General features: G+C 40.3%; 1 protein-coding gene across 8 annotated transcripts in view; it reads left to right on the top strand.

The window, feature by feature from the left end:
• FAM184A (family with sequence similarity 184 member A) overlaps nucleotides 1-25,599 on the top strand; it is a 124,859-nt gene that overhangs the window by 38,001 nt on the left and 61,259 nt on the right. For all 8 annotated transcript variants that reach the window (XR_013416173.1, XR_001444529.3, XM_077999319.1 and 5 more), the window contains exon 2: nucleotides 23,803-24,657. Coding sequence is in view for 6 of the 8 variants with exons in the window: in XM_077999319.1 (XP_077855445.1) it covers nucleotides 23,803-24,657 (855 nt within the window). In the remaining 2 variants the exon portion in view is untranslated. The remainder of the gene's footprint in view (nucleotides 1-23,802; nucleotides 24,658-25,599) is intronic.

Genomic DNA, 25,599 nt, shown 5'->3' with positions numbered 1-25,599 from the left:
CGTCCTGGGTTCCAGGCTTACCCGATCCTACCATGTGCCCCCGGTTCTGGGTTCTGGGCTTAACCAGTCTTACCATATTCCCCTAGTTCTGGATTCCAGGCTTAACTGGTCTTGCCGTGTACCCTCACTTCTGGGTTCCGGGCTTAACCAGTCTTACTGGGTACCCTTGGTCCTGTTACCAGGGGGTCCTTACTCCCAGAGCTCCCAAGATGGTGGCAAGCCTCGTGTTCTCTGACCTGGGGTTCTTGGCCTCACTGAGTCCAGGGAATGGAATCTTGGGCCATGCGATGAGTGTTATAGCTCTATTAGAAGCTGTGGGTCACGGAAGAGAACCGTGGAACCCAGCAACTGGTGTTCAGCTTGATTAGGATGAACCCGGGCACTTAGCTATGCAGGAACAATGGCAAGCCTTTAGCCTGATCCGGAGTGGCAGTGGGCACCTCACTGGATCAGGAGCACAGCAGACACCCTGCGGGATCTGGAGGGATGGAAGTCAGCGGTGGGTCTGCAACGGCGACAAACAGCAGTGGTGGACAGCGAGCGAAAGCTCAGCTGCAGCCGTAACAAACACGGACCGGAAGAGTGTGCAGTTGCAAGATTTAATAGAGTGAAAACAGAGCTCCCATACAAAGGGAGGGGAACCAAAGAGGGTAGCCAGTTGCCTGCTGGAATGCCTGGGTTTATATCCCAATCATTGTCCCTCCCGCTGTGCTCTCAGGCAATAGATGATTGGCTATTTCTTTACTTCCTGTTTTTGTCTAATTAGCATTGTAGTGAGCTCCCTTTACTACCTGATTGGTGGGGTGTGAGCTAAGTTGCAAGCCCCTTGTTTAAAGGTGGATGCGGTCACCTTCTCAGCTAGGCTTAGGGATTCTTAGTCGGCCTAGGAAATCCAGCTAGTCCTGTCTCTCAGTCCCATCTCATCACAATGTTAGCTTAGGACCACCCTGCATCTCTGTCCTGTGGATCTCTTGTGTCTGCGGCCTTGGGCTGGCCTTGTCACCACGACCTTATAGTAATACCCTCACTTTGAAGTATTTTAGTAGTAAAATGATCATGTCTTTTCTTAGAAGCTTATTTCTCCATTAACTGCTGCAGGGACTGGAATTCTCTCCCCTAGAATATGACTTTGAAGGCCCTGTTGCCTGTTGAAAAGGGTGTAGAAGTAATTCAAGAAATGGGAGCTAAAGGAGTAAGTGGAAGGAATACTGGTGGAAACCCTTCAAATGCTTGCAAAAACACAGCCCTTGGATTCAAGGGGGCAGCATTTGTACACCTTCTGGAACAAAACGTCAAACATAAATCAGTAACCCCTGAGGACTTGTGGCTTGAGGTAAGAATTTCTCCACCTCCTAAAGTGGTGCTAACTTAAAAAGCAAGTGGGTGGAGTCCTTAAAAAGGGCCAGAGTGAAGGTCTGTGCAGGTGGATGAGCAGCTTTTAAGAGCCATTAGAAAACTTAGCCCTGGGACATAACAGGAACCAAAAGCACTTGGTGAGTTGTAAAAAGCCAGCAAAGCCAGAGTTCCAATTCATATTTGGCCCGGAAAAGAGCCGATTTTAGTTGAAAAAGCAGAGGAAGCCCCAGACATTACATGGTTTAGGCTTTAGCCCCACCATTTGTGCAAGGCTCCTGTCAAGGAGGGCCATATAATGCCTTCGATCTGCTTGGTACAGACGCTAAAGCCCCTCCCGCCCCTGCAAGCCACCAGTCAAGGTGAGCTGAGAAATCAGCTGGGTGGAGCAGAGTCACTCTGGCCAAGAGGAATTACTCTGAGGAATTTGTTAGTAAGCAGGAAAGAGAGGAAAAGCCACGCATGAGGATCAGATGCCTCCAGCTGAAGAAGGTGAGGCATAGAAGTTTCTTACCACTTGGAAGGTATCCAAGTCATGGCACCAAATATGTTAGCGGTGGAAGACATCTGAGGACATCTGAGGTACCCCGAGTTACTGGCGGCAAATCCATGCAGGTCCACAGCAACTTCAGTCTTTGCCTCCTTGGAAGAAGGGATTCAACTGAGGGGCATAAAGCAGAAAAACAGACTGAGGCAAGTTCCAGAGCAGGAATGGAAATTTATTTAAAAGGCCTTAGAACCGGAAGGTACACTTGGAAGAGACCCAAGCAGGCATATGAAGGTTAAAGAAAGTCAAGTCCCCATTTAACCATGATGCTAGGACTTTTATAGGCTCACCTCTTTCCCATGATTTTTCCCTGAGGATGGGCTGCCTGAGCATGCGTAGTGTGTTTAAGGAGTTATACACATACCCATCTGAGGCTTTCTTCTTTTTTCCAGGGTAGTGTACCCAGAAGATACTTTGCCATTTTTGTCTCTTAATCTGCATGCCCAGGAAGTTGCTTCTCCCTGGGACCTGCATTCAGTTAACATTTTGATGTTAACAGGTGTGGACCATCAGGAAATGGCGTCTCCCCAGTGCTGCTGAATTTTCATTTTTAGAGAGGCAGTGTGATACTTGACAAACCATCCCCTGACATTTCTAGTCGGGGGCGGGGCATACCCCTGTCCTGCCCCAATCTTGCCTAGCTATGATACCTGTAACACTGCCTATTCCTTCTGCCCTCTCCTCAACCCCTGGCAACGACTGATCTATTTACTGTCTTCGTACTGTTTTCTTGCTTGCTGATTTTCTAAAGTAAAATTTTGAAGGTTGAAACTTATCAGTAGCTTCTGTAGTATAAAACACAAAAAGAAATGGCTTTGCGAATGCTTAGCAAATATTATTTTTTACGTATTTATTCTAAATTAAGTTATACTACCACAATTAACCTAAGTTACTGTTATTTTATTATTTATTCTTCTTTTTTATTTGTTATTAGATGTTGTCATTTTTTATTCCAAAGGGCAAAGCACAGTTTTGGTGTTGCCATCTCATTCAAGAATATTGAGGGTGTTTGTATTGGTCAGATAGCAAACAGTGAAGGCATGTTATCAGAATAAACCAATGAACTATTATGAAAGCCAGGTGTGGTGGCACATGCCTGTAGTCCCAGCTACTCAGGAGGCTGTGGCAATAGATCACTTGAGCCCAGGAGTTCAAGGCCAGCCTGGGCAATGTAGTGAGGCCCTATCTCTTAAAAAACTTAAAAACAAACATCAAAAAATACCCCTAAAAACTGCTATCCTTTTGTCCTGCTGTCAATTAAACTATGATATTCAATTGACAGTAAGATGAACCCTGATTTAAGAAATGTTCAAATGTGAAAGAAACAAATCTGTGTTAGAACCATTGCCTAGTACCATTGTAGGCATACAAACAGAAAAATATACAGAGATTCTAAATCTTAAAATTACTATGAGGAGACTTTCCAGTTAAATTTCAGGGGCAAATTAATACCCAGGAACTTTTTAACTCTAACTGACATTCCATGGTACGCAATCTCTCAGTGTCCACGATTATTGGACCACACCAACCACAAGAATCATTCACATTTTGTGCCTTTACTGAAGTTGCTTTCCTCATAGTTCTCTACAACTGACTTTGCCCCTTTATGCCTTTCTAATTACTGCAATCTTTATCCAGTTCTTTCTACTGAAAACTTATTATGCCGTGTCACAGTATTCTGTACTACACAGCTTGACACTTAATATATGTTATCTCGAATTGTGTGCCATTATATTTTATGACAAAGTAAAAATGTTTTATTTTGAGCAGTTCGGTTTCAAAAAGATTAAGAACATTCATACTTTTCTTTGCCAGAATGCATATAAAAAAGTACTGAGCATCATGTAGTGAACATTCACAAAATGTTTGTTGTTTTGATTTTTGTTGTTGTTGAAGTGTGGTAACACAGATCCCATTGCACAGATCCTGAATAATAGCTATATAGTAGGACTTCTGCTTGCTGTCTGAGAATTCAAGTTAAATCTGGGGAAACATATGTATTCTACATTACTGTACACAAAAATACCTCCAACATTATTAGACTTTATCAATATTTTCCAAAAGATTTCCCAGCAATAATTATAGAATCATATAGAGAGGAAATATATCTTTAAAGACAATTTCCCAGAGCAATTGGATTTTAAAGTTCTTCTAAAATTAGAGTTTTATAGTGTCCTTGGCTTAAGTAAATCCAAATGAGTTCCTTTTGTGAACTGCCTTGTAAATGTTTTAGTTGGACACACGTCTGTTGCTGAAATTCATATGATTATATAACTTATGAAGAACAGCTTTTGTCTTTTGATTTTCCTTTCTAGTAAAAAAAAAAAAAAAAAAAAAAAGATACTGGACCAAGGGAAAAAAAACAAAGTGAGTCATTCCTGGGGCTGAACTATTCTGTGTAGGTAGCATTTGTTCCCATGCTATTCATGTTGAACTCCAGATCTTCAGTGCATCTCTCTAGTAGATCCTGTTCTAGTCATTAATAGGAAATAGATAAGTGACTCAATATTTTGTATTAATATGGTGTCAACGAAAAGAGTCAAACTCTGTAAAATATTTGAAGAGATGTATTCTGAGCCAAATATGAGTGCCCAGTGGCCCCTGACACAGCTCCAGGAGAGGCTGAGAACATATGCCCATGGTGGTCAGGCTATAGCTTGGTTTTATACATTTTAGGGTGACATAAAGCATAAATCACTACACATAAGATGTACGTTTGTTCCATTGGGAAAGGCAGGACAACTCAAAGGTTGGGGACAGGGTGGGGGTTTCTGGTCATAGGCGGATTCAAAAAAATGTTTTTTGGCAGCTGGTTAAAAGAGTTGTTATCTGAAGACCTAAGAGTGTTTGGGTTAAGATAAGGTTGTGCAGACGAAGGTTTTATCATGCAGATGAAGCCTCCAGGTAGCACGCTTCAGAGCTCTTATCAGACCTAAAAAGATGCCAGACTCTTAGTTAATTCTCTCCTGGATGAGGGAGAAGACCTAGAAAAGGAGGGGGATTCTCCACAGAACGTAGATTTTCCCTACAAGAGACAGTTTTGCAGGGCCATTTCAAAATATGTCAAAGAAATATATTTGGGAGTGAAATACTTCAGTTTCTTTCAGGGCTTGCTGTGTGTCGTGTAAACCAGGCGGGAATTTGGTGTCTTGTTGCTACAAAACATCTGCTTCGTCAGTCTTAAAATCTTTGTTTTAATGTTAATTCTTGTCTGCTGTCCCTGAATTCCAATGTGAGGAGGGTATAATGATGTATATCTGACCCCCTCTTCCTGTCATAGCCTGAACTAGTTTATCAGGTTAACTTTGGAATGCCCTTGGCCAAGAGGAGGAGTTCATTCAGTTCTTTGGGGAACTTGGAATTTTATTTTTGGTTTACAATGGGGTAAAAGGTTTTGTTAAAATCCTCTTTAAATGTCTAACCAGCCAGTTGCTTTTTCTTCCACTCTCACAGCCTCTTAAAAAAAAATCCTTCCCTAGTTGTGAACTGTCCAATTCTGACCTTTGGCTCACAAACTCCACACAGGAAAAGAAAGGACAGGTAGTCCACAGAGACAGCTGTTATTACTCAGACAAGCCCTCCTAAAGGTCTTGCCACACGGGTAGGTTAGTTTGTCTTAGGGACTAAACCTTTTGTAAACAAAATTCATTTTCTAATATTTTTTCCAATCTCTTAATACTGAGTTGGACATCACAAAAGAAGAACACTAGTTTAGCAGAGGGTTGGGGGAAGGGTAGTATAGGAAAAGCACACTGATAAAATGTGCCCTGATAATGTATTAGATACTCTAAGCAGTGGTAGGTAGGATGGACTGAGAAGCCACAATGTAAGATTTCCACAGAGAGAAACTTGACATTAAAAACCTATAAGATAAAGACTCTAAAAGTCTATGCATTCTAGAAAACATCCAGCCTGGCCTCTCTAAAAAATGTTAATATGATGAAATAAAAAAACAAAAAGCAAAGGTTTTTTTTTTTTCTTTTTTAACTATATATTAAAACAGACTGAAAGAATATGACGACTCAATACAATGTCGGATCCTTGATTGGATATTCATTGACAAAGAAAAGCAACTATAGTTTTCACTGTTGGAATAATTTGGTGAACTTGAATATAGGCTGTGTGTTAGGTAATATTCTATTAAGTTAAATTTCCTAGGAATAATAATGCTACTGTCTTTGATCTTATGAAACAAGGTACTAAGATATTTAGTGATGGGTCCTGATAGCTGCAACTTATTTTCAAATGATTCAGAAAAAAAGAAAATTCATGCATATGTGTACACAAATGCGTGGTGGTGAAAGAGTTTGGGATTTTTCTTTCTAACATTCATTTTGCACTAAGTGATATTCTATGAGTTTTGGTTCTTGCTTTTTTCTTTAGAATGCTTGTTTATGATCTCCTCATTTTAACAATTTTTCTTTCATCTGCCTCATTTTATTAGTGTGAGGTACTTGCAGATGAAGCCTCCAGGTAGCAGGCTTCAGAGCTCTTATCAGACCTAAAAAGATGCCAGACTCTTAGTTAATTCTCTCCTGGATGAGGGAGAAGACCTAGAAAAGGAGGGGGATTCTCCACAGAACATAGATTTTCCCCAAAAGAGACAGTTTTGCAGGGCCATTTCAAAATATGTCAAAGAAATATATTTGGGAGTGAAATAGTTCAGTTTCTTTCAGGGCTTGCTGTGTGTCGTGTATTTCTTTTCTTTTCTTTTCTTTTCTTTTCTTTTCTTTTCTTTTCTTTTCTTTTTTTTTTTTTTGAGATGGAGTCTCGCTCTGTCGCCCAGGCTGGAGTGCAGTGGCCGGATCTCAGCTCACTGCAAGCTCCGCCTCCCGGGTTTACGCCATTCTCCTGCCTCAGCCTCCCGAGTAGCTGGGACTACAGGTGCCCGCCACCTCGCCCGGCTAGTTTTTTGTATTTTTTAGTAGAGAGGGGGTTTCACCGTGTTAGCCAGGATGGCCTCGATCTCCTGACCTCGTGATCTGCCCGTCTCGGCCTTCCAAAGTGCTGGGATTACAGGCTTGAGCCACCGCACCCGGCCAGGGACTATTTCTTTAATTTAATTCTATAATTTTTTTGGGGGGGGGACAGGGTCTCACTCTGTCACCCAGGGTAGAGTGCAGTGGCATGATCTCGGCTCACTGCAGCCTCTGCCTCCCAGGTCAAGCAGTTCTCCTGCCTCAGCCTCCTGAGCAGCTGGGATTACAGATGCGAGCCACCATGTCTGGCTAATTTTTGTACTTTTAGTAGAGATGAGGTTTTGCCATGTTGGCCAGGCTGGACTTGAACTCCTAACCTCAGGTGATCCACCCATCTGAGCCTCCCAAAACCCTGGGATTACAGGTGTGAACCACTGCACTGGCCTAATTCTATAACTTTTTAGTTTCTTTCTTTCTTTTCTTTTCTTTTTTTTTTTTTTGAGACGGAGTCTCACTCCGTCTCCGGGCTGGAGTGCAGTGGCATGATCTTGGCCCACTGCAACTTCAGCCTCCTGGGTTCAAGCGATTCTCCAGCCTCTGCCTCCTGAGTAGCTGGGAATACAGGCACCTGCCACTACGCCCAGCTAATTTTTTGTATTTTTAGTAGAGACGGGGTTTCACCATGTTGACCAGGCTGGTCTCAAACTCCTGACCTCATGATTTGACCACCTTGGCCTCCCAAAGTACTGGGATTACAGGCGTGAGCCACCGTGCCCGGCCTTTTCTTATGTTGCAGTGATTAATCCTGTCATCCAGGTAATCTAGGTAGCATAAATGTATGCTGTTATTGATCACCAGTAGAATAGCTAAGAAAATATGGAGTGATTTGTGCAATTTCATCACCTCCAAATAAAAAGGGCATTTTATTAACATGCCCTTATACAGTAAGGATGACATATTGAGATGTGGTGCTAATACCCTGGCTCCAAACAGTGAACCATTTGATAGAAACATAAGATTCCCTTAGTAAGCTACTTAGGGCTCATTGGGAATATTTAATAATTTTTTTAATAAGTTGGGTAATTTGCAAAAAAAATTGTATTTATAAGGCTGGTCTGGGAGTACCATTGACTATAAATTGAGGTACAGAGGTTTAGTGTATGTTATTGCTCTGGAACTGATGGAACAGCCTCTGACGAAAGGAAGTAAGCCACTGTTTTTGAGAAGTTTGAGAGTTTTCAATATTCTTTAACTCTGATGTCTTATGGCTCAAGTAACCTTTTGGTGATTAGCTCAACTGGAAGAATTGAAGATTTAATAATACACACATTCTCTTTGTTTAAAATGTACTAGGTCTTTTTTTAAACAATTACTGAATCCGAGATTACTCCTTTATTGACTTGGTAAACTACCTTTTGCCTCATGTAGTGGTTATGTATAATGAGGGAGAATCTTTTCCCAACCTTTTTCTTCCCTTCCCTTTCCACCTCCCTGCTCCCTCCCTTCCTCTTTTGCTCCCTTCCTCCTCCTCCTCTCCCTCCCTCTACCCTTCCTCTTCTTCTGCTCCTCCTCCTCCTCTTCCTTCTCCTCCTCCTCCTCCTCTTCCCTCTTCCCTCTTCCCCTCCCCCTCCCCCTCCCAGGTCTAGAAGGGATAGAGAAGCAGTATCCAGAATTTAGTAGTTAAAAAATGAGATTGAGACTGGCGGTCACTATTAACCTATTAAAAAGGCTTAATATATTCTGATTATAATAGGAACATACATTCATTATAGAATGTGTAGAAATACTGAATCTCGTCAGTAAACATTTGGTTTATTTCTTTTCTTTTTTTTTTTTTTTTTTTGAGACAGAGTTACTTTGTTGCCCAGACTGGAGTGCAGTAGCGTGATCTTGGCTCGCTGCAACCTCTGCCTCCCGGATTCAAGCAATTCCCCTGCCTCAGCCTCCCAAGTATGTGGGATTAAAGGCACGTGCCACCATGCCCAGCTAATTTTTGTATTTTTAGTAGAGATGGGGTTTCGCCATGTTGGCCAGGCTGGTCTTGAACTCCTGATCTCACGTAATCCACCCACCTAGGCCTCCCAAAGTGCTGGTATAACAGGAGTGAGCCACCGTGCCCAGCCTGGTTTATTTCTTTACATATCTATATCTATATCTATATCTATATCTATATCTATCTACATAGCTGTACTCACTTTTTCCTCCTGTAAAATTGGATCTTATTGAATGTAACTTGTATACTTGCCTTATATCACTTTTTCTTGTATTGTGAAATACTCTTCTAAATGAAATGTGCTTTTGATGGTTTTATGTTATTACATTGTATGAATATACCATCATTTATTCAGTGATTCCCTTACCTTAGCAGTGTTAAGCCTGTTGGTGTAATATGTAACAATTAAAGTCCAGTTAAAATATTTTACATTACTAAGCTAATACATACCACTTTAGTGAGTGTACATTATTACAAATGTGCTTTATCACTCTTTCAGTGAATTTACCTTATGACTAATGAGTTAATTTTAGTGGGAACATATTTACATATTGCCAAGACATTATTCAGCTTGAGCTGCCATAATGTAATACCCTAGACTGAGTGGCTTAAACAATAGAAATATATTTCTTACAGTCTGGAAGCTGGGAAGTCCTGGTACCAGCCAATTCAGTTCCACAGTGAGTGCTCTATTCCTGGCTTGCAGGTGGCCACCTTCTTGATGTGTCGTCACACTGCAGAGAGAGAGCAGAGGCAGTCTCTCTGGTGTCTCTTCATGTAATAGCACCAATCCCAGAATGAGGGCTCCACTTTGATGGTCTCATCTAAACCTAATTACCTCCCAGAGGCCCCGTCTCCAAATACCATCAGATTGGGGGTTCGGGCTTCATATTCAGGATGGCAATTTGGTCCAGAGCAAGTATAAATGAGGACTATTTCAGAAACTTCTTATTTTACCTGAGTATCATTTTAAACCTAGGATCTAGAATTGTTCTCATTTTACCTGTGGAAAAGATTATCTGATTTATCATAGGAAAAGTAAAAGATTTATCATAGGAAAAGTAAAAATTACTATTGCTTATTCATCATGAAATACATAGTTAAAAGTAAAAGATTTATAGGAAAAGTAAAAATCACTGTTGCTTATTCATCATGAAATACGTAGTTAAGTTATGCATTATTGGCATGAAATGGAACTATGAAATTGCTGAAATGATTCCTGTACTATTCCATTCCATGAATGTTCATAGTTCCATAAAAACTGCAAATGTCTCTTAATGTCTTTTACTTTATGAAAAGAGACTTTAAGAGATTTTTTTTCTATTTGGAAAAAAATAGCCAATTTTATGAGTGATTGTGATCATTTACTAAAGTTCCTTTTAAAATTAGTCTCACTGTCTCCATAAATAAATAATGCAACTAATAAGGAAGTCTTACCATGTTTTAGTGCCTTACATATATTTTTAAAAATAGTTACATAACATCAATTTTTGAAATTTCAGTGATCGGTTGATCTTATATCAATGGTGCTACTAAGTAAGATCTTTATTTAATATTTGAGAAACTCAAAGCTTGAAGAAATTAAGTGATTTTGTCTAGTGTCAAACCTTTGTTATATCTTCTGTGTGTTCAAAGAATACAGGGAATTTTTATATTACCTTGATCTGAAAAATAGTGTTCAGAAAAAGATACTAATAAATAGTTACCTTTATAATTACATAGAAAAATGAACAATTGGAGGATACTATATCCAGTTAAGCTCAACTTGAAAATACATATGTAGCACTCTTACTTAAAAATAATATAATTTAGTAGTGATATATTTCAAGTGATCACTAATGAAAGCACTTTAATTTGTTATTATGTTTGGCTTCATTTTGTTATTTCTTTTTTAAGTTTTTAGAAACTTATTTAACATTGTTTTCCCTGGAAAATACCAATATATGGTCAGCATGAATATATGTTCTTTTATAAAATATGCTTCCAGAATCACTTAATTGGTTTTCTCAGTATATGAGTGGTAGTGGAAAGAACCCTGTACTGTTTAATAGGGAGTAAACCAAGCTAGTGCAAATTTAGATCTTTTATTATTTTGTATTTGTGGCTGCCCATTTTGGCTGATAAGATGGCTTGTCTATATATAGATTAGAACAGGAGTTGGTAATAATGTATTTTCCACAACTACTCAACTTTGCTGTCATAGTAGGAAAGCAACTATAGGCAATACATAAACAAGTGGACATAACTGTGCTCCAATCATACTTTATTCATTAATACAAAGACAAGCAGCAGCCATATTTGACTTATATGTTGTAGTTTGCTGACTCCTGCATTAGAATATCATTAGAATATCAAGTGAAATAAAAGCTCCTCACTGTAATATTTTTAAAATTATTTGTTTTATTTATTAGTTTTATTTACTTAAATCCTATTCTAACTTAATGCTTTAATTTGTACGTTTTTCTTTTTAAATTTCACCTTTTTGACTGCTACAGTGCTTTTATATCTTCAGCTTCTTTTTAGGTTCTCTAATATCCTCATGCATCTATCCAACCTTATCAAGACTCCTCCAAATTTAATTACATATTTACTGACAATCAGGAGTGAGTGAGGTAAGGCAATGGAGGTTCTAGATATAAAGAAAAGATAGACTCTTATGGAGACTCATTAAAGGAGGCAGGACTGGAACTGATTCATCAAAGCTTCGAGGGAAATTAAATATTAGAAAAAAGAGAAGATTATTTCAATAAATTTTCAACAAGGGGAAACTCACATATTTCCTCCTTCCCTCGTTTCATCCCCAAAATATGAATTCCAGCAGGGACTGGTTCTTTCCAAGATCATTTCCTGGAGCAGAATGCTAATGATGTGACTTAGTTCCCTCTTTGGATTTTACCTCTTTGAATTCCCTTTTCCTTCCTTGTGGCTAGGACTGACCAGCCCTGGAAAGGCCTGAAGCCTGTGGCCTATACCAGCTTTGCTCTAGGCACTCTAGCAAATGGGCTTCTCTCTGGCTGGTTGGCTTGTTTTTCCTTAGTGTCCCTATTTGAGATAGGAAAAAACAGTTTTTCCTACCCTTACACTGGATAGAACACATAACACCTCACCTCTGGTCACCAAAATGTGTGTGGCTTTTCTCCCCCAACAACCAGTTCTCTAGTGGACACCAAATGAGTATACTATAATTCAGTTCATTTCTGACACTATCTGCCTGAAGATAGCGTCAGATCCCACAGGTTAAAGGCTCAATCCCACAACACTGCCCTCATTCAGATGCCAATTGCAAGTTCTTCTTGCAAACTTACATAAATAGGGGGTTCACACTACCTTCCCTTGGGTTGGATTAATTTGCTAGAATGGCTCTCAGAACTCAGAAAAACACGTTTACCCCCAGTTATAGGGTACAGAAGAAGTTAGTTAGATGGAAGAGATGGATAGGACAGGGTCTGTGGGAAGGAATATGGAGTTTCCGTGCCTTTTCCAGGCATGCCACCCTCCCAGCACCTCCATGTGTTCAGAAATCTGGAAACTTGCCTTTTGTGTTTTTATGAAGGCTTCACTATGTAGGCGTGGTTGATTAAATCATTGATTGTTGGTGATCAACTCAGCCCTCAGACCTTATCTCCTCCCTAGAGGTCCCTGTATGGGGCTGGAAGTTCCAACTGTATAGTCACATGATGGGTTCCTCTGGCAGCCAGCCCCCATCTTGAGGTCATCCCAAGAGCCCACCAGGAGTCACATCATTAGAACAAAAGATGCTTGTATCACCCAAGAGATTCCAAGGGATTTAGGAGCTCTGCTGTTATAGACCTGAACTGGAGTCTGCTTACCTGGCACAGTGAAAGCATACCTCAAAGTTTTTGCAGTGACAGAAAGTTGCCTATTGCAGAGCGCTAAGCAGGGGGACCGGCAGCTAAATGCTCAAATCCAGCCTCCCCGATGGCTTGCAGGCAAGGATTTTTAAAGGCAAGGGTAAATTTCAAGAAAGCAGAAGCTACAGGCTGAATCGTAAGTCAATACAAGGAGGTTACACATTGGCTTCAGCTTAAAAGGGCAGGACATTTGAAGTGGCCGGCACTCACAGGTGGTAGGTAGATTCAGAACTCTTCGGATTTGCAATTGATTAAGGAAGGGAAGCTTTATTTAAAACATTTTGATTCAGTAGAAGAATGTTAACTTCCTTGAGGGAATGACTTTCTCTAAGTTCCTCAGAGAGAAACTTATTAATAAAACAAGGGGTAATAGCTAAAATTTAGTCTTCATTTCCCTCTTATCTGGAGTTTGTATGCCAGCAGATCCATTCAGTGGCGGTTCAAGCCTCTAAAAGAACTCAAGGATGTATGTTAGGATGTTATCTTTAGTTTCTATAGGAAAAGCAAACATCTCTGGAGCTTTAACTTCCTTGGCTATTGTTCTTAGGATACTATTACCTTCTCATTTAACAAGTTGCTGAATTACCTCTGGGACTAGCTACATGCCTAGAATTTTTCTTTTCTTTCTTTCTTTATTTTTTTTTGAACAGCTTGGTGCAAAAGTAATTGCGGTTTTTGCCATTACTTTTATTTATTTATTTTATTATACTTTAAGTTCTAGGGTACATGTGCACAACGGGCAGGTTTGTTACATATGTATATATGTGCCACGTTGGTGTGCTGCACCCATTAATTCATCATTTACATTAGGTATATCTCCTCATGCTATCCCTATACCCATTAACTTGTCATTTACATTAGGTATATCTCCTAATGCTATCCCTCCCCGCTCCCCCAACCCCATGACAGGCCCCGATGTGTGATGTTCCCCTTTCTGTGTCCAAGTGTTCTCATTGTTCAGTTCTCATCTATGAGTGAGAACATGTGGTGTTTGGTTTTGTCTTTGTGATAGATTGCTGAGAATGATGGTTTCCAGCTGCATCCATGTCCCTAAAAAGGACATGAACTCATCCTTTTTTGTGGCTGCATAGTATTCCATGGTGTATATGTGCCACATTTTCTTAATTGAGTCTATCATTGATGGACATTTGGGTTGTTTCCAAGTCTTTGCTATTGTGAATAGTGCTACAATAAACATACATGTGCATGTGTCTTTATAGCAGCATGATTTATAATCCTTTGGGTATATACCCAGTAATGGGATGGCTGGGTCAAATGGTATTTGTAGTTCTAGATCCTTGAGGAATCGCCACACTGTCTTCCACAATGGTTGAACTAGTTTACAGTTCCCCCAACAGTGTAAAAGTGTTCCTATTTCTCCACATCCTCTCCAACACCTGCTGTTTCCTGACTTTTTAATGATCTCCATTCTAACTGGTGTGAGATGGTATCTTATGGGTTTGATTTGCATTTCTCTGATGGCCAGTGATGATGAGCATTTTTTCATGTGTCTGTTGACTGCATAAATGTCTTCTTTTGAGAAGTGTCTGTTCATATCCTTTGCGCACTTTTTAATGGGGTTGTTTTATTCTTGTATGTTTGTTTGAGTTCTTTGTAGATTCTAGATATTAGCCCTTTGTCAGATGAGTAGATTGCAAAAATTTTCTCCCATTCTGTAGGTTGCCTGTTCACTCTGATGGTAGTTTCTTTTGCTGTGCAGAAGCTCTTTAGTTTAATTAGATCCCATTTGTCAATTCTGGCTTTTGTTGCCATTGCTTTTGGTATTTTAGACATGAAGTCCTTGCCCATGCCTATGTCCTGAATGGTATTGCCTAGGTTTTCTACTAGGGTTTATATGGTTTTAGGTCTAACATTTAAGTCTTTAATCCATCTTCAGTTAATTTTTGTATAAGGTGTAAGGAAGGGATTCAGTTTCAGCTTTCTACATATGGCTAGCCAGTTTTCCCAGCACCTTTTATTAAATAGGGACTCCTTTCCCTGTTTCTTGTTTTTGTCACGTTTGCCAAAGATCAGATAGTTGTAGATGTGTGGAATTATTTCTGAGGGCTCTTTTTTGTTCCATTAGTCTACATCTGTGTTTTGGTACCAGTACCATGCTGTTTTGGTTACTGTAGCCTTGCAGTATAGTTTGAAGTCAGGTAGCATGATGCCTCCAGCTTTGTTCTTTTGGCTTAGGATTGTCTTGGCAATGTGGGCTCTTTTTTGGTTCCATATGAACTTTAAAGTAGTTTTTTCCAATTCTGTGAAGAAAGTCATTGGTAGCTTGATAGGGATGGCATTAATCTACAAATTACCTTGGGTAGTATGGCCATTTTTACAATGTTGATTCTTCCTATCCATGAGCATGGAATGTTCTTCCATTTGTTTGTGTCCTCTTTTATTTTGTTGAGCAGTGTTTCATAGTTCTCCTTGAAGAGGTCCTTCACATCCCTTGTAAGTTGGATTCCTAGGTATTTTATACTCTTTGAAGCAATTGTGAATGGGAGTTCACTCATGATTTGGCTCTCTGTTTGTCTGTTATTGGTATATAAGAATTCTTGTGATTTTTTACACATTGATTTTGTATCCTGAGACTTTGCTGAAGTTTCTTATCAGCTTAAGGAGATTTTGGGCTGAGATGACAGGTTTTTCTAAATATACAATCATGTCATCTGCAAACAGGGACAGTTTAACTTCATCTTTTCCTAATTGAATACCCTTTATTTCTTTCTCCTGCCTGATTGCCCTGGCCAGAACTTCCAACAGTATGTTGAATAGGAGTGGTGAGAGAGGACATCCCTGTCTTATACCGGTTTTCAAAGGGAATGCTTCCAGTTTTTGCCCATTCAGTATGATATTGGCTGTGGGTTTGTCATAAATAGCTCTTACTATTTTGAGGTACGTCCCATCAGTACCTAATTTATTGAGCGTTTTTAGCATGAAAGGCTGTTGAATTTTGTCAAACACCTTTTCTGCATCTATTGAGATAATTGTGTGGTTTTTGTCTTTGGTTCTGTTTATATGCTGGATTAAGTTTATTGATTTGCGTATGTTGAACCAGCCTTGCATCCTAGGGATGAAGCCCACTTGATCGTGGTAGATAAGCTTTTTGATGTGCTGCTGGATTTGGTTTGCCAGTATTTTATTGAGGATTTTTGCATTGATGTTCATCAGGGATATTGGTCTAAAATTCTCTGTTTTTGTTGTGTCTCTGCCAGGCTTTGGTATCAGGATGATAATGGCCTCATAAAATGAGTTAGGGAGGATTCCCTCTTTTTCTGTTGATTGGAACAATTTCAGAAGGAATGGTACCAGCTCCTCCTTGTACCTCTGGTAGAATTCAGCTGTGAATCTGTCTGGTCCTGGACTTTTTTTGGTTGGTAGGCTATTAATTATTGCCTCGATTTCAGAGCCTGTTTATTGGTCTATTCAGGGATTCAACTTCTTCCTGGTTGAGTCTAGGGAGGATGTATGTGTCCAGGAATTTATCCATTTCTTCTACATTTTCTAGTTTATTTGCATAGAGGTGTTTATAGTATTCTCTGATGGTAGTTTGTATTTCTGTGGGATCAGTGGTGATATCCTCTTTTTTTATATCATTTTTTATTGTGTCTGTTTGATTCTTCTCTCTTTCCTTCTTTTTTTAAAATTTTTATTTTATTCATTTTTTTCTCTTTTATTATACTTTCAGTTCTATGGTACATGTGCACAACGTGCAGGTTTGTTACATATGTATACTTGTGCCATGTTGGTGTGCTTGCTGCACCCATCAACTCGTCAGCACCCATCAACTCGTCATTTACATCAGGTATAACTCACAATGCCATCCCTCCTCCCTCCCCACTCCCCATGATAGGCCCCGGTGTGTGATGTTCCCCTTCCAGAGTCCAAGTGATCTCATTGTTCAGTTCCCACCTATGAGTGAGAATATGTGGAATTTGGTTTTCTGTTCTTGTGATAGTTTGCTGAGAATGATGGTTTCCAGCTGCATCCATGTCCCTACAAAGGACACAAACTAATCCTTTTTTATGGCTGCATAGTATTCCATGGTGTATATGTGCCACATTTTCTTAATCCAGTCTGTCACTGATGAACATTTGGGTTGATTCCAAGTCTTTGCTATTGTGAATAGTGCCGCATTAAACATACGTGTGCATGTGTCTTTATAGCAGCATGATTTATAATCCTTTGGGTATATACCCAGTAATGGGATGGCTGGGTCATATGGTATTTCTAGTTCTAGATCCTTGAGGAATCGCCATACTGTTTTCCACAATGGTTGAACCAGTTTACAATCCCACCAACAGTGTAAAAGTGTTCCTATTTCTCCACATCCTCTCCAGCACCTGTTGTTTCCTGACTTTTTAATGATTGCCATTCTAACTGGTGTGAGATGGTATCTCATTTTGGTTTTGATTTGCATTTCTCTGATGGCCAGTGGTGACGAGCATTTTTTCATGTATGTGTTGGCTGTATGCATGTCTTCTTTTAAGAAGTGTCTGTTCATATCCTTTGTCCACTTTTTGATGGGGTTGTTTTTTTCTCGTAAATTTGCTTGAGTTCTTTCTAGGTTCTGGATATTAGCCCTTTGTCAGATGAGTAGATTGCAAAAATTCTTTTCTTCTTTATTAGTCTTGCTAGCAGTCTATCAATTTTGTTGATCTTTTCAAAAAACCAGCTTCTGGATTCATTGATTTTTTGAAGGGTTTTTTGGTCTGTATTTCCTTCAGTTCTGCTCTGATCTTAGTTATTTCTTTCCTTCTACTAGCTTTTGAATGTATTTGCTCTTGCTTCTCTAATTCTTTTAATTGTGATGTTAGGGTGTCCATTTTAGATCTTTCCTGCTTTCTCTTGTGGGCATTTAGTGCTATAAATTTCCCTCTACACACTGCTTTAAATGTGTCCCAGAGATTCTGGTGTGTTGTGTCTTTGTTCTCTTTGGTTTCAAAGAACATCTTTATTTCTGCCTTCATTTTATTATGTACCCAGTAGTCATTCAGGAGCAGGTTGTTCAACTTCTATGTATTTGAGTGGTTTTGAGTGAGTTTCTTAGTCCTGAGTTCTAGTTCGATTGCAGTGTAGTCTGAGGGACAGTTTGTTATAATTTCTATTCTTTTACATTTGCTGAGAAGTGCTTTACTTAACTATGTGGTCAATTTTGAAATAAGTGCAATGTGGTGCTGAGAAGAATGTATATTCTTTTGATTTGGGGTGGAGAGTTCTGTACATGTCTATTAGGTCCGCTTGGTGCAGAGCTGAGTTCAATTCCTGGATAGCCTTGTTAACTTTCTGTCTTGTTAATCTGTCTAATGTTGACAGTAGGGTGTTAAAGTCTCTCTTATTATGTGAGATTCTAAGTCTCTTTGTAAGTCTCTAAGGACTTGCTTTATGAATCTGGGTGCTCCTGTATTGGGTGCATATATATTTAGGATAGTTAGCTCTTCTTGATGAATTGATCCCTTTACCATTATGTAATGGCCTTCTTTGTCTCTTTTGATCTTTGATGGTTTAAAGTCTGTTTTATCAGAGACTAGGATTGCAACCCCTGCTTTTTTTTGTTCTCCATTTGCTTGGTAGATCTTCCTCCATCCCTTTATTTTGAGCCTATGTATGTCTCTGCATGTGAGATGGGTCTCCTGAATACAGCAGACTGATGGGTGTTGACTCTTTATCCAATTTGCCAGTCTGTGTCTTTTGATTGGAGCGTTTAGCCTATTTATGTTTAAGGTTATTATTGTTATGTGTGAATTTGATCCTGTCATTGTGATGTTAGCTGGTTATTTTGCTCGTTAATTGATGCAATTTCTTCCTAACAGCAATGGTCTTTACATTTTGGCATGTTTTTGCAATGGCTGGTACTGGTTGTTCCTTTCCATGTTTAGTGCTTCCTTTAGGAGCTCTTGTAGGGCAGGCCTGGTGGTGACAAAATCTCTAAGCATTTGCTTGTCTGTAAAGGATTTTATTTCTCCTTCACTTATGAAGCTTAGTTTGGCTGGATATGAAATTCTGGGTTTAAAATTCTTTTCTTTAAGAATGTTGAATATTGGCCCCAACTCTCTTCTGGCTTGTAGAGTTTCTGCCAAGAGATCTGCTGTTAGTCTGATGGGCTTCCCTTTGTGGATAACCTGACCTTTCTCTCTGGCTGCCCTTAACATTTTTTCCTTCATTTCCACTTTGGTGAATCTGATGTGTCTTGGAGTTGCTCTTCTCGAGGAGTATCTTTGTGGCGTTCTCTGTATTTCTTGAATTTGAATGTTGGCCTGCCTTACTAGGTTGGGGAAGTTCTCCTGGATAGCATCCTGCAAAGTGTTTTCCAACTTGGTTCCATTCTCCCCATCACTTTCAGGTACACCAATCAGACGTAGATTTGTTCTTTTCACATAGTCCCATATTTCTTGGAGGCTTTGTTCATTTCTTTTTACTCTTTTTTCTCGAAACTTCTCTTCTCACTCCATTTCATTCATTTGCTCTTCAGTCACTGATTCCCTTTCTTCCAGTTGATCAGATTGGCTACTGAAGCTTGTGCATTCATCATGTAGTTCTCGTGCCGTGGTTCTCAGCTCCATCAGGTCATTTAAGGACATCTCTACACTGGTTATTCTATTTAGCCATTCGTCTAATCTTTTTTCAAGGTTTTTAGCTTCTTTGCAATGGGTTCGAACTTCCTCCTTTAGCTCGGAGAAGTTTGATCGTCTGAAGCCTTCTTCTCTCAACTCGTCAAAGTCATTCTCCATCCAGTTTTGTTCCATTGCTGGCGAGGAGTGCTTTCCTTTGGAGGGGGAGAGGTGCTCTAATTTTTAGAATTTTCAGCTTTTCTGCTCTGTCTTTTCCCCATCTTTGTGGTTTTATCTACCTTTGGTCTTTGATGATGGTGACGTACAGATGGGGTTTTGGTGTGGATGTCCTTTCTGTTTGTTAGCTTTCCTTCAAACATTGAGGACCCTCAACTGCAGGTCTGTTGGAGTTTGCTAGAGGTCTACTCCAGACCCTGTTTGGCTGGGTATCAGCAGCAGAGGCTGCAGAACAGTGAATATTGCTGAACAGCAAATATTCCTGCCTGATTGTTCCTCTGGAAGCTTCATCTCAGAGGGGTACCGAGCCCTGTGAGGTATCAGTCTGCCCCTTCTCAGGGGTGCCTCCCAGTTAGGCTGCCCGGGGGTCAGGGACCCACTTGGGGAGGCAGTCTGTCTGTTCTCAGATCTCAAACTCCGTGCTGGGAGAACCACTGCTTTCTTCAAAGCCATCAGACAGGGACATTTACGTCTGCAGAGGTTTCTGCTGCCTTTTGTTTGGCTATGCTCTGCTCCCAGAGGAGGAGTCTACAGAGGCAGGCAGGCCTCCTTGAGCTGTGGTGGGCTCCACCCAGTTCGAGCTTCTCAGCTGCTTTTTTTTGCCTACTCAAGCCTCAGCAATGGTGGGCACCCCTCCCTCAGCCTCCCTGCCGCCTTGCAGTTTGATCTCAGACTGCTGTGCTAGCAATGAGTGAGGCTCTGTGGGCGTGGGACCCTCCGTGCCAGGCATGGGATATAACCTCCTGGTGTGCTGTTTGCTAAGACCATTGGAAAAGCGCAGTATTAGGGTGGGAGTGACCCAATTTTCCAGGTGCCATCTGTCACAGCTTCCCTTGGCTAGGAAGGGGAATTCCCTGACCCCTTGCACTTCCCGGGTGAGGTGATGCCCGCCCTGCTTCGGCTCTCACTCGGTGGGCTGCACCCACTGTCCTGCACCCACTGTCCTGCACCCACTGTCTGACACGCCCCAGTGAGATGAACTCGGTACCTCAGTTGGAAATGCAGAAATCACCCGTCTTCTGCATCGCTCACGCTCAGAGCTATAGACTGCAGCTGTTACTATTCGGCTATCTTGGAACCGTCCTCCTGGAATTTTTCTTAAAGGAACTTTGGGATTTTCCTTTATTTCCATGTTTGGGGGTTTGCAGGTCCCTAAAAGGAGAGGTGCGGTCCCAGCTATATTTCGCGGTGTCCCATGATCCTATTGCACAGGAAATTACAAAAGTCTTAGGAGCTCTATGTCAGTGTAAGGGTAAACTAAGGCTGGAGCCGAACTGGGAATGAAGACACAAGGCAAATGGCAGTGAGAATAGCCTTTTATTAGGGCTTGCAGGCGAGGTTCCTCGGTCCAAAGGCGTGGGCCGAGGAAGTCGCGCTAAGGGAGGAGGGTAGGGGCTTCTTATAGCCTGAGAGGTAGGGAAGCTGGTTGTGCAAACAGAGCCTGGGGGGTCTTGAAACTACTAGGGCAGGAGTTGAGTAAGGGTCATGAGGAAGGGGTCTTTGGAAACTGTCAACTGAAACTGCTGTTTACGAACTTGTGGAATGCAAGTGAGCTGCAGGTCATGGGGGAATGTGACTGCCCAGCTGGAACCTCTGATGTATGTAAGTCTGAGGGTGTGTTCAAAGAGGGAGGGAAGTCTCGAAACAAAGGGCCTGCTCGAACAAAGGGCCTGCTACGCCGAGTGGCGCTGCCATGTCGGGTCTGGGTCCCTGCCTAACAGTCAGGAACTGGGGGCAGAGAACAAATATATATTTCTTATGTAAACCAAAAAGTATGTGAGACAGGTCTCAATCAATTTAGTGGTTTATTTTGCCAACCTTAAGGACCATGGTCTGTGACACAGCCTCAGGGAGTCTTGAGAACATATGCCCAAGGTTATAACTTGGTTTTATACATTGTAGGGAGACAGAAGTTACAGGCAAAGACATTAATCAGTATATATAATGTTCAGCCTGGAAAGCGGGACATCTCTAGGTGGGCGTGAGAGAGATTTTAGGTCATAGGTGGATTCAAAGATTTCCTGATTGGCAATTTGTTGAAAGAGGTAAGCCCTGACTAAAGAGTTGAATTCAACATAAAGAAATGCTTGAGTTTAGTTAGATAAGGGGGTTGTGGAAGCCAAGGTTCTTGTCATGTAGATGAAACCTCCAGGTAACAGGCCTCAGAGGGAATAGGTGGTAAATGTCTCTTATCAGACCTTAAAAGGTGTCATGCTCTCTGGAGAAGACCTAGTATGGGAAGGAGATTCCCTACAGAACGCAAATTTAGTTTACAGGAGGCAGCTTTACAGGGCCATTTCAGAATATGGAATGTCAAACAAAAAAATTTTAGGGGAAAATACTTTGATTTTCTTCAGGGCCTGCAATAAAATACCAAACTCTAACGTAACTCTTCGTATAGCATCACATGATGTTGTTTGGAATTTGGTATTTTATTGCTATGAAGAGTCTGTTTTGTCAGTCTTATGATCTCTGTTTTAATGTTAACATCAGTCAGTTGTGTCTAAACTCCGAAGTGTAGAGTGCAGAAAAGCCCAGCATGTCCAATCCATAATGAGACATGTCTGACCCCTCCCTTTCAGTCATGGCCTAAACTAGTTTTTCAGTTTTCTTTGGGGTCTACTTGGCTAAGAGGTGGGTCCATTTAATCGGTTGGGGGGCTTAGAATTTTATTTTTGGTACCCTTGTTATATCAGAGATCCTTTCAGTGTTTTATGACCATTTGACTTGGTGGGTGGATATAACCCAAGAGGATGGGAATAGGAAGCTTTCTTGGCTTAGAGGCTACCTTTACGTGTAAGTGTGTAAATGAAGGAGTCCTCCTTGGGATCTGTGTTAACTTATTGGGGACATAATTTGGAATTTGAAATTAGAGTTTTTTAAAAAACAGAATGTGAATAGGTATTCCTGTTCACATTTTTTCCTGTAGACTTTGCAAAAAGGGATAGCATGGCAAGACAGATGGGTTCCTGCTATCTCTCAATGTTTTTGCCTTCAGTATGATGGCAGAGCAAGCGAGTATATGGACAGGGCCACTGGATCTGGAAGACAAAGCCCTGTGTGGAGAAAGTGATGCCCCTGTGGTGAGGCAGGCTTCTTGTTTCTTCTGCAAGCACAACTGCAGTCCCAGAGAGTGACAGCCTATCTTTAGCAAGTAGGATCTGGAGTTACTGTGGTATTTGGAGAGCCAGCCAGTCCGCCACAGTTGCCTCAGGCTGCATGAATAATTTCTCTACAAAAAATGGCAACACTTTTCCATCATAACTGCAGTTTTTGGTGTCTGATGCTGGAATTCATTTCTAAAGTCAGAGTAATATCACATTAAAATGAGCAAATCTCCAGACACTGATTTTTAGCTGCTGATTTTTTGATTGTATAGTGTTTACTTCTTTTCGCTTCAGGGGAAAGAAAGTGGACACATCTCTAAGCCTTAAATAACAGTCATGAATATTTCACCGTGTGACCACAGTGGTATGATGGAGGGCATCCAAGGAACAGAGGGAAGGAAGGAGAGTGTTACTGTAGAGGGAATGTGTTGTCATTTGAAATTAAGGTTGGGACATCTCAGTGAAATCATTAAAACCTAGAAACTAAAATGAAAATAAAGACCTGTACTCAAAACACTGGCTTAAGGAATTGGGTTGCTTGGAGGCAGAGAGAGAATTAGCCAATGAGTAAAAACTATGGCATTTGAATTATGAAGAGAAAAAGTACAAATTGGGTTTTATAAAGAGATCACTAGAAACTTGAAGAGAGAAGAGGATCAACTTTAAAAGCAAACTGTAGGGGAATTGGAAAAGGAAATTTTAAAATTTAAAATATTTAAACAGGCCATTACAAAGATAAAAGGCTTTTGGGAAGACTTAGGGCCTAGGACTTCTCCTCATGTGAAGCCTCTCATATCTCTAGGACACCAACATAGGGCAGAGTCTTACTATGAGGCTTTTTCTCCTGAACACCCCTTCACAGTCCCTGGTAAGCTAGATTGGGACATACGAGAACTCCTTTCTTTTAGGCCAATTGCCTCCTTTGTCCATTTCCTCCTCACTGTTTCATTTGTAGTAAAAGACAGTCTTAAATTGAATGCTTTAAAATTATAACCAAAAAGTCTTTAAATACAAATCTTAAGATTGTGCTGATAGAAATTTGCTAAGCAAATCAATTCTCTGAGTACAAAAACAATTGCGTCAAGTTTCTGTATTTAACATTAGCCGTGGCCAATATTGTGTTGCATAGAAAAATGTCAATCCAAATGAAAGAATTAACTTCAAGTTAGAAAATAATATGGATTCACAATTATTCTCCCTTCTTATTCAAAACCATGCAGGTAATATATGCTTTAAACACTAAAAATGATGAGCATGAATCTGCAATTCAAGCCCTCAAAGATGCTCATGAAGAAGAAATTCAACAAATTCTTGCAGAAACAAGAGAAAAAATATTGCAGTATAAAAGCAAAGTAACAGAGGAGCTAGACCTTAGAAGAAAGATTCAAGTTTTAGAAGCATCATTAGAAGATCACATAAAAATGAAGCAGCAGGCTTTGACAGAATTTGAAGCTTATAAGCACAGAGTTGAGGACATGCAACTTTGTGCAGAAGCCCAGCATGTGCAACGCATAGTGACCATGTCTAGAGAAGTCGAAGAGATTAGAAGGAAATTTGAAGAAAAATTACGGAGCTTTGGACAGCTTCAGGTACAGTTTGAAAAAGACAAACGATTGGCATTGGAAGACCTGCGGACTGCTCACAGACGGGAGATACAAGAGCTATTGAAGTCACAGCAGGATCACAGTGCCTCAGTAAATAAAGGGCAGGAGAAGGCAGAGGAACTACACAGAATGGAGGTGGAGTCCTTAAACAAAACGCTTGAGGAGCTAAGACTTGAACAGAAGAAACTAATTGAGGATTATGAAGGCAAGTTGAATAAAGCTCAGTCCTTTTATGAGCGTGAGCTTGACACTTTGAAAAGGTCACAGCTTTTTACAGCAGAAAGCCTCCAGGCCAGCAAAGAAAAGGAAGCTGATCTTAGAAAAGAATTTCAGGGACAAGAAGCAATTTTACGAAAAACCATAGGAAAATTAAAGACAGAGTTACAGATGGTACAGGATGAAGCTGGAAGTCTTCTTGACAAATGCCAAAAGCTTCAGACGGCACTTGCCACAGCAGAGAACAATGTTCAGGTAAGTAAAGAATATTATATTCAACACATAGATTTTTTTTCTTTTAAATATATGTATTTTGTAGGCTAGAGAGCAGTCTGACCCACTTAGAATCACACCACTTAGACTTTTTTTTTTTTTTTTAACTTTCCTGCTTTTTCTCTGTGAGAAAAATCAATGACAGGATAATTTATATTACCCTGTAGTTGTTATTTCAGAATTTCAGATGTTAGGGGCCCAAAAAGACAAGCTTAAAACCTTGTTAATTATTGACTGGGCACAGTGGTACACACCTGTAATCCCAGCACTTTGGGGGGTCCAGGCAGGAGGATCGCGTCAGGCCAGGTGTTAGAAACCAGCCTGGGTGAGTGAGCTTAGCGAGATAATACCGTTTCTGGGGGAAAATATTGCTAATTATTTACAAAAGGATTTTAATATTGGGCTTAAAGTTTAAATACATTTTTTTCTTTTCCTTTCTCTAATAATGGTTTGTCTGCTAGCTGATATTTAGACACTGATCGAGAAATTTTTCAAACTGTACTTGAAGCTGTCCAAAGCTCCGCAGTTTTTCTTCAAATTCCCTTCTAATCTCTTTGACTTCTCTAGACATGGTCACTATGCGTTGGACATGCTGGGCTTCTGCACAAAGTTGCATGTCCTCAACTCAATTAGAAAGTAATTCAGGTTACTTTCTAAACCTGAATTTAATAGGGGTATTGCACAAGTCTGGGGGCAAAAATGCTGGAAGTCCACAAGTTTTGTTTTGTTGGCTTAGAAAATTTCGTAACCATGTTTTTAATACCTGTGCAACATTAGAATGGATTAGAAAGTGTAAAATAGCCTTTTCTGATTGGGTCATGTGGCTTATGAAAATATCAAGTTATAAGTCACCAATACTTACAGATTTAAAAATTGGTATATACTTTAGTATGACTTCTAATAGGAGAAAACTGACCCTTATAA

This window comes from Macaca mulatta, chromosome 4 (genome assembly GCF_049350105.2).
Source record: "Macaca mulatta isolate MMU2019108-1 chromosome 4, T2T-MMU8v2.0, whole genome shotgun sequence".
Taxonomy (NCBI): Eukaryota; Metazoa; Chordata; class Mammalia; order Primates; family Cercopithecidae; genus Macaca; species Macaca mulatta.
Note: the sequence above shows the minus strand (reverse complement) of the source record. Positions and strands in the feature narration are given on the sequence as shown.